This window comes from Pundamilia nyererei, unplaced genomic scaffold, assembly GCF_000239375.1.
Source record: "Pundamilia nyererei isolate P.nyererei 1_Seehausen unplaced genomic scaffold, PunNye1.0 scaffold00381, whole genome shotgun sequence".
Taxonomy (NCBI): Eukaryota; Metazoa; Chordata; class Actinopteri; order Cichliformes; family Cichlidae; genus Pundamilia; species Pundamilia nyererei.
Window position 1 is genome coordinate 43,165 of NW_005187782.1, and position 10,084 is coordinate 53,248.

The 10,084-nt window shown below is 40.1% G+C and overlaps 1 protein-coding gene across 1 annotated transcript in view; it reads right to left on the reverse strand.

Moving 5' to 3' along the window:
- LOC102193346 (von Willebrand factor C domain-containing protein 2-like) overlaps positions 1-6,896 on the reverse strand; it is an 8,692-nt gene extending 1,796 nt beyond the window's left edge. Inside the window, exons 1-2 of the mRNA XM_013915859.1 lie at positions 6,416-6,896; positions 4,726-4,855 (exon numbers count right to left, since the gene is read on the reverse strand). Coding sequence (XP_013771313.1) covers positions 4,726-4,855; positions 6,416-6,793 — 508 coding nt within the window. The 5' untranslated portion in view covers positions 6,794-6,896. The remainder of the gene's footprint in view (positions 1-4,725; positions 4,856-6,415) is intronic.
- Between the last annotated feature and the right edge of the window lie 3,188 nt (positions 6,897-10,084).

Sequence of the window (10,084 nt, forward strand, 5' to 3'; positions counted from 1 at the left end):
TACTATAGTGCACACTGGGATCAACAGCTTAAATATGTGTGTGTGTGTGTGTGTGTGTGTGTGTGTGTGTGTGTGTGTGTGTGTGTGTGTGTGTGTGTGTGTGTGCGCGCGCATGAGGATAAAGTCAGTGAGATGGGATATAACAGCACAGAGGAGAGTGGATGTACACATAGATGAAACAAATGACAGCTGGGAATGGGGAAAACATTCAGACAGCAACATTCTAAACAGAACTGTTATGAAAAAATGTCCAAAAGCACTGATAAGCTGTATAAAAGCATGCACTGAGTTTGTAAGTAATTTAATGTCCATGTTTAATTAGAACTTCAATTCAATGTTATTTATATAGCGCCAAATCACAACAACAGTTGCCTCAAGGCGCTTTATATTGTAAGGTAGACCCTACAACAATAGATAAAGAGAAAAACCCAAGAAACTTGCAACTGTTCTTGCATTACCCAACCTCACCCCAACCCAGGGCATGATGATACCTCCACCCGACCTGATGTCCTGGGTCCCCCTTGCTGTAGCATTTATGTTGTACGTCATGAGTCTTGTCATAGTTGTGATAGCAGTTGCTTCTTCCAGATGTTAGATTACTGAGCTACTAGTTTTTTCGATGTTAGTGTAGTTGTTGGGTGTAAAAGAATCCATATTTCTTGTCATGTAACTCCTTCCGCTGCTATTGCAGCATAGTGTAGTAGCATGCCAACAGCTCCCTATTCTCATTCCTCGTCTTCTTATGCTTTATTGTTTCAGTAGCCCACTTCTCATCAATGTGCCCTAGTTCCTTAACATCTGATACAGACTTTGTTAATGCAGGCAATGTCCAGGTATGGATTTTGTGGGCTATGTGTCTCTTGCTCATATTTCTGATGCTCATATTCCCTCACAAAAAAAAAAATGTCCCTACTCGACCTGTAGACAGCCTTTATCCTAGTTTGGGTTCTCTATCCACTACCATGGGCCTGAGCGCTTGAGGGTCCTGCGCATAGTGGTTCCATTTACCATTTTTTTTAGCTACTGGGTAGAGCTACATCTATCACTACAGCCATCTTTCTCTGCTTGTCCACCACTACTATGTCAAGTGGGTTAGCCACCACTAGTTTGTCTGTCTATATCTGCAAGTCTCACAGGATCTTAGCTCATGGTGTTCCATGCCCTTCCTGCTAGCATCTTGCACCCTGCGCTTATGTGCTGGATTGTCTCTAGATCTTTGCACAGCCTGCGCCTTGGAACTTGCCTTGTGTGATAGACCCCACCCCCAGCCACTGGTAAGGTTTCTTGATGCGAGTCACTTCTTCTGTAGTACGGTAACCCTACAAGTACTAGGGTACAAGATCAAGGATATATGTAGATATAGATCCTCGTGGACAAGAAGGCTGGAAGCCAAAATCAGGGTAGCACAGAAGGATTTTCATTTTTTTAACTGAGACATGATCCATGCCTACCTCTGAAGAAGCTAACGGCAGTCCACAGATGATAGGAAGCACAAAGGAGGTGGCTAACAGCAGGTACTCATCTAGACTGACTAACAAAGGGTAGACAATCCTGATCATGAAGGATGCTCACAAGGGCACGCCATCATGAAATTACTGGCCAATTACCTGCCTCTCCCACACATGGCAGCTCCTGTCAACATTGTAGCTACCAAGCTGAGTAGGTGCATTAGTCAGTATGTAACCACAGTTCAGAAAGGCATTGGAAAAAACACCAGAGGGCCAAAGAACCAACTTCTTATTAATAGAGCAGTAGACCAGGACTCTAAGACCAGGCAGACAACCTGAGCAACCTGGATTGACTACACGAATGCCTGAAACGAGGTCATTTTGGACCATGCTTTGTGCACTGGTCATGTTGTCATGTTGGAACTATTCCTACATAGTCGGGAGCTTGAAACTGTCAAATACATCTTGGTATGATGAAGCATTAAAAGTTCCTTTTAATGGAAATAAGTAGTTGAGCCCAACTCCATAATACCCCTCCACCAAACTTTACACTTAGAATAATGCAGTCAGACAAGTACCATTCCCCTGGCAAAATCTCTGCTCGTCCATCAGATTGCCAGTTGGAGACATGACAAATTTCAATGCAATAATAAATCAGGCAAATATCTGGCAAACCTACTTAAGCAAAATAAAGAAAAAACAACAATTACAGTTATCAAAGACTTAGCAGGGAAACCATTTCGTAATCTTAAAGATATAAATAAATGTTTTTAGGACGTTTGACATGAATCTGTACACTTCTGACCATGACTCGAATATGGAAGATATTCACAAATTTCTTAGTGCTATAGATCTGGCTCATTTAACACAAGACCAAGTTAGGATGTTGGATAAACCTATTGCTCTAGAAGAACTATTCTGTACTCTTAATCAAATCCCCAATAATAAGGCACCTGGCCCAGATGGAGTCCCTGCTGGGTCCTACAAACATTTTTGGCCAACCTTGTTCCCACTATTTATAAGAATGACAGATAAATTTATGATTACCTCTAGAATTCCTCCTACCACGAATACTGTTGTTAAAACCGAATAAAGATCTCACTCAGTCAACTAGTTATACACCACTTTCTCTGGTAAATAAAGACATTACAAATATAAGCAAGGTCCTAGCATCCTGCTTTGAGAAAGTAATTCCAGCACTTATCCATCCTGACCAGACAGGTTTCATCAAAGCCATTCATCTATAAACACTCATAAACTATTTAACTTAATGCTTTCACAGTATCAAAAAAGTAACACTCTAATTGTATCACTCGATACAGAAAAAGTATTTGACAAAGTCAACTGTAAATTCCTGTTTGCAATATTTGAGAAATTTGGATTCAGAGAATCATTTCTCAATAGGATAAGAGCATTTTACACATTGGTTGACTCCCTCTGATCAGGTCTGGGGGCAGCCCAGAACTCCATGGTCCCAACTTCAAAATGCTTCCGCAAAGGAAGAGAAGTGGAGGGCAGGGGTTCGGGATGTAGATGGGGTCATCCAATAGCCGGACGTACCAATCATTCAAGACCCACCTTGCTTCTAGTCCCCCCAATACTTGTGTATTAATGTGAGCAGGTGGTCTGAGAATAATAATGACTTGAAAAGCGCCATAAAAAAAGGGGGGGGGGGAGGAAGAAGGAAGATGGAAGGAGTGAAAGAAGAAGGGGCGTGGATGACTATGAGTTACTTCTTATTCTGAATTCATCAATTTGGATGAGTGAGTGAATAGTTTTACTGACTCCTCACTCCATTGAGGGTCATTGATGCTCAGACTGGGGATTGGGACACACCCCAGTTGTGTCATGGAGATCAGGCTCAAATTTTCAGATAATTTCCAGTCTGGAAAGTTTCCCATCCAGATGATGTGCAGTAATTGAGTTTTTTTTCTTTAAAATGAACAATAGAAAGTTCCTACCAGCTATTTGATACTATATAATACTGATATACGCTTTATGGGCAACAATATCTCAATAAATAATGCCATTTATTAAACCTGCTTGGCAGAATTTGGTACTTTTGAGTGTGTTAGGTCCCGGGGAATACCCAAATATATTACAACAGTACTAATCAAGGGAGAACATCATTACGAACAAAATGAATGACAAAGTCATAAAAATTTGGAATGATTAAAAAAACCCCACCTAAGATAAATGACAGCAAATATCTTTCTGGGGTCTGCATGCACCCAAGTCAGTAGGATGAGGGTTAAGAGAAGATCCTGTAACTGCAGTTTGAGGGAAAATCTAAAATTTAATAATTTATTTTACGAAATTTAAAAAGCATTAGCATTAAAAAAAAAAGTTAAGTTTGTTTATATATGCTGTCAATTTCAGTTCTTTTAAGGAAATGAGAATGAGCAAAAAAACCACTGGTCAATCGGCTAAGAAAACTGCAATCTATAACTGAGAACACAGAGCATTACAAATGACTTTATACAACTCTTGCTATCGTCCATTCCTTAATAAAAATTTAAGCTTAGTTTTAATGATTACATTTACTACAGAGAGCAAAAGAAGCGATCTGAAAAGTTTTGGTAAGTACTAGGGGAGCACCAATACAATATTTGGATCAGATATCGACCCGATCCTGGCTCAAAAAAGTAAATCAGCTGTTGGTGACAATGGGCCAATCCATGGGGCTGTCTATTTGCTGTCTATCTGGTTGGTATTGGGAGACCTAATGGAGAAAGCTTACAGCAAATTATCAGTTTTGGCATATCTGAAGATATTTCATAATCATTACACCAACACCCTTTGTATTTACAAAGGTTTTCGATTTAACTACAAACTGTGGACAAGCTCAGATTTGGAGTCACTTTTACTGTCATTATGTTTGGTAAGAGAGACATTATATAAGGTAGAAGGCCAAAGGCTGCTGATTTTGTGTAACACTCGATGGGAAGCTTAAATTGCACTTATGGTAACATAACATTATGAACACAATCTGCCCACTGAAACTAGAGTCTTTAAGAAAAACAACTGTGAAACTTGTGAATGCATTTTAATATACGATCACTTGCCAAACAGGAAGTCTTAGCGTGTTTTCTAAAGACTTTTTGAGTTACGAATAAATCCATATTTGTTTCTTTTTGTTTGCAAGAAGGGGATTTAAATTTTCATGATATTCTCCCAGTTTACACGATTATGCAACATAATGTATGCAAAGCTGATACTGAAGCAGATCTTTATGAGGCAAAGAGAAAGAAACACTTTGAACCTGAGTGACTCTCACCGGTCTTACATATGGGGCAGCAGTGGTTGGGTTCGTAGGTGGGGTTAACGCAGTGTGGGGCTGGGCACTCTGAAATGCTGCAGTACACCTCTCTGTTGGGCTCACAGCGACATCGCTCACACCTTGACAGCTGAAACACACAGGTAAGCGTGAACATCATTATTACATGTTAACATTTGGATAGTCTGCATGGTCTCAAAATAAAGATGCGTAACAATGGTAGGGTTAGAGCTGCTTTTTCTTTAACATTCTGGTGCCTTCAGAATGTTAAAAAAAGGCATCCTTTTTTTTAAAGTGCTAGTGCTCTGGGCAGCAAACCCATCCTGGACCCATCCTGCCCTCTATCAACAGTTTAATGCTTCTGTAATAGGGTGGTGTGTTAGTACGAGGGATCATTTCTTTGCACACTTTGGATTTCCCAGTACCAGCCCAGTATTATTTAAATGCCAGCACCTATCTGAATATTGTTCCTGACCAATGTCCATCACCTTGAGACTACAGTCTACACATCTCCCTACACATCACATGTCACAAAGCTCACACCACTCAAATGGTTTCTTGAACATTAAAAAAGGTTCAGTGTACTCAAATGGCTTCCACATTCACCAGCGCTCTGTCCAATAAAGCACCTTTGTGATGTGGTGGAACAGGAGATTGGCTCATGGATGTGCAGCTTTTAAATGTTATCATGTCAGTCTAGACCAAAACCTCTGAGGAATGTCACCTTGTTGAGTCAATGTCAAAAGTAGTTAAGGCAGCTCTGAAGGCCAAAGGGGATCAAACCCAATATTAGCAAGTAGTAACAATTGAGTGTATATCTAAAACGTATTTATGGAATTTATTGTAGGTTACTTCTTAGCTTATTCGTGTAAGCCTCCAAACAATCATAAATTGGGCCAAACAACCTGCAACAGCAGGAAGGGTCTGGGTTTGAATTTGGTTGTCTGAGTTTACAGAAGTTCGAGATAATGAATCACTGCAACAAGGAAAATCTTTTTTTCTAGACATTTACTCAATGACCTGAAAATTAAGAATTTAACATTTCACCTTTCATCCCAAAGTTATTCAAGCATGTTGCAAACTTGCTGTTTTTTGTTTTGTTTTTTCCCCCTCTGGTTTTAGATGAGTTGGTAATTTCACATTACATGATTATGTATTACCAATGAAAAATGTATCAGTGACATGATGACGTATAGTATTACTGCATGCATTAAAACTATTCTGGCAAAAACAGCTGTGTTCTGTAAAATAAGGCATATAAGGGCTGTGTATCTAAAGTTTGCACATTCTGAACTAGTTTGAATAAGTGTTGTGAAACAACAAAACAAAACCAAAAATCCCCCGCAAACCCTGTAAACCTTTTTTTTTTCTTTTCCTGTAAACGTGTTGCTTATTTCTTTGGAACACTTTTAGAAAACATCACAGTGACACAGCGAGGATGCTATACAAAACATTCTATGCTTTACATGTGCCATGCAGCTGCAAGACGAGGAGAAAATACACTATTTTACTGAGCGGCAAAAAAGCAAACAATAATTTATGAACTTTATTATAAGTAGGTGATGGAAAAACATCTGGATTGAGAGAGGATCCCTACTAGCATGGAACACATCAACAGGGTTGTAATATTATGAACTTGTGGCTGGGACATGGATTGGAGGAGTTATTCAGAAGTTTGGCTCTTTCTCACCCTGAACTCCTCCAGCAGCCTGTATGTTTTGCCTCCGTAGACACAGACTCTGGCCATAGCCTCGCACACCGGGCAGCACGCTTTATACCTGATCCGCGTGCACCGGGGGTGGATGCGAGGACACTTGGGTCGGACGCATACTGGGCCGTCGATGGTGCATGTGCATGGACACGACGTAGGGCTCGGGTAGTAAACCTCTCCGATGCTGTACACGAAGCCGTGGTCGTCGATACACCACTTCCCCCTGTAGTCGCCGAACTCGTAGTCCAAGTCGGTTTTGGAGTATTCCGCAGCAACCGCCACGCGCGCCGGACCGTGCGGCAGCGGAAGGAGTAGCAGGATCAGCACGAGCAGGACTGAGAGATAGCGGTTTGCCATGGCGAGCAGGTTACCTGACACTAAACCGTGTGTGCGATTACTGAGGAGCTTCTCTAACCGAACTTCTCCTCCTACTATCAGGAGCGCCTGTGACGCCCATACATGCGCGTCACCCTGGAGCGTCACTGAAATTACCCGAGGACAGCAGGCGGCTCCCCGAGCCCTTAATTTCGGCCAAATCCGGAGGTAACGTTAGGATATTAAAGCGCAGGGAAGGGCAAATGTTTGATCATAGCTTAGTTTCATAATAACACATTTTTAGGGTCAAAATGTGGTAAGAAAAAAGGGAAAAAAGGAGGAAAGAGCAAAGCTGAACAAAAGTTATAGACGTGTGCAAGGTGTTATCTGGGAGAAAAGTCAAGGGGGCGCGGTTGTTTAAATATTTTATGTTGTTTTTATTCATGTTTAAGGAATAATGAATGATTTTCAACTAAACAAAGTTGGAACCTAAACATATTACCACTATATTTACATAAAAATTGTATTCTCCTTTTCTTTAAATTCATTATTTATACAGCAGCCATAGTTTCATGTTTGATAATTTGCTCACCAAATAAGATTAAATGTCATTTTAACTTCCTACGATTGCCTTTTACATTGCTCCAGAGGTTCCAACTTTAACATGTCAGACAAATAAATGAATAATTAAATACTACTGGAATCTCTGAAAATAAATCCTTCATTTTGTAACAGACAGCGGATGGAAACCATGAACAGAAACAGCATTTGTATATGATAACAAAATCGTATTCCATCGCATTAACATCAATATTATTATTGTATGGCAAATCTTTTGTTTTGTTTCAGTCCTTTGTTTATTTTTACACAGCAAAATCTCCAGTGTTAAATTAACACTAGAGGAGAGTGTCTATATGGGTCCACACCTCTGAGTGTTAAATTAACACTTTTGACAGTGTTATATGTTTAAAAGTAACCTAGTCAGTTTTGAAGATTAACAATGGCTAACACTGAGCAGTGCTGATTTTCTAACACTGGAATATTTCTAACATTTTGAGTTATTTTCCAGTGTTAGAAAATCAGCACTGCTCAGTGTTAGCCATTGTTAATCTTCAAAACTGACTAGGTTACTTTTAAACATATAACACTGTCAAACGTGTTAATTTAACACTCAACAGTGTTGTATTTAACACTCAGAGGTGTGGACCCATCTAGACACTCTCTATTGTTAATTTAACACTGGAGATTTTGCTGTGTAGGAATGAAGTATTGCATAAAATGTGTATGTGTAACTGTTTTTAAGCTAAGTAATGTCATGGATTGTGCTGGTTTCATTACCTTTAGATGTAATGTCTGTTTAACATGTTACATTTAACCCAAAACTATGTGAAAAAGTACTCTTTGTGTCTGTCCCTAACCAAGCATAATCGATATTACTCAAATCAAACGTTTAGTTTTTTGTTTATTTTGCTAAACTTAGTTTTTGTAACTTGATCTAGCAAAATAGTTTCCATGCTTTAATGAAACCACAATAGCCGGGGATGTGTGGTATCTGTGTTGCACTCAGCAGTGATGCAAGGTTGTACCTGGTCGTGGAACCCATTGAGTGATTCTTAGGACACTCTGTCATGTCCCATGATCCACTCCACAGGAGATTTTCCACTGGACCAACTGAATCCAAATAAATAATAAATAAATACTTCTATTTACCAGTGATTTGGGTGCGATAGCAAGGGCATTTCCAAACAAACTGAAGTCAGTTATTCTACAGTGAGAAAGGTTATTCACAAGTGGGGGAAAAAAGTTGACTTTCTTCGCAGGAGTGGACATTCCTGCAAAATCACTTCACGGTCCACCTGTGCAATGCTCAGATAAAATGCAAAACAAAACAACAAACAAAAACAGCTTCATCTTTAACTCTACAGGCCTCAGTTAACATTTTAAATGTTAAGGTTCATGACAGTACATTTGGAAAATAACTAAACAAGTATTACTTGTTTGGAAAGGCTACCAAAGCTCTCAAAAATCAACACATCATACCAAAATCTAAAATATCTCAAGAGCAGATGAAAAACAAAATTCACTGACATCTATCAGTCTGGAAATGGTTACAAAGTCATTCCTAAGGCTTTGAGACTACAGCAAACCACAGTGAGAGCAATTATCCATAAATGAAAAAAACTTGGATTAGTGGTGAAGCCTCCCAGGTTTGGCCCACCTACCACAATTACTCCAGGAAAGGGTTAGGGTGGACTGGTGCCCGCTGAACTACCTCCAGATCAACACCAGTAAAACCACGGAGCTGGTGGTAGACTTCCGCAGGCACAAATACCATCCAAGGTATGGACATTGAGGCTGTGGACAGCTACAGGTACCTTGGTGTTTATCTGAACAATAAACTGGACTGGACTCACAATTCAGACGCCCTCTACAGGAAAGTGCAGAGCAGGCTGTACCTGCTGACTCATCCAGGAGGTCACAAAAATCCAGAACAATATCTGAACAACTGCAGGCCTCACTCGCCCCAATTGAGGTCAGTAATGATTCAACATGGTTCAACAAACAGCTTAAAAATGCTGAACTGAGACATTTTGCACTGAAAAATTCCATCACAGAGATGAGAATGAGTAATTGCAGTTCTTGCTGTCATGCTATTACAGGAATGGTGGCAAGGCCATTGGACAGTTACTTTTCATATAGCAAATGTTTAGATAGCTTCGATAGATGGATAAGTCATATAGAAAATGATTACTTCTTTTGTACTGTACCTGATCAAGACCCATGCTTGCTAGGTATGGCCCCACTAGGGGGCCCTGATTACCCACTTTAAGACAAAGTATCTAAGATTTATTGGGAAGTTTTTGAATTATGATTATTCTGGCCTCTTCCAGGAGATCAGTTTGCTTTGGAAGACCCTGCCAGGGCCTATTTCCACGAACATCACAGCTAAAAGAACTTTAGCTAAACTAAACCAAATTGAGGCAGCAATATTTTGAACATCAGCCTCACCAGAAGATAAGGGATCTGACAAGCTGAATAAGAAGTCCTATTAAACTTGGTTGGCAGAAAGTTCTATGGAAACAATATTTGTTTTGTTGTTTCCAGGAGAATTGAAGAAACGAGTGGAAAGAGGGGAACATGTAGTATACCGAGACGAAAGGAGCAGAAATACTCACCACGGACACTGGGAGAAGTCACAGCACGGGAGCAGGGAACAAGCACCCTAAGAGAGCACGCACTGGGGATTATTTGCATTTTGTCATTTGTTCACTCTAAATAAACACACTGTATTCTACATAGGAAGTCCTCGTTTGGGTCCTCCCTTTGCCAGCC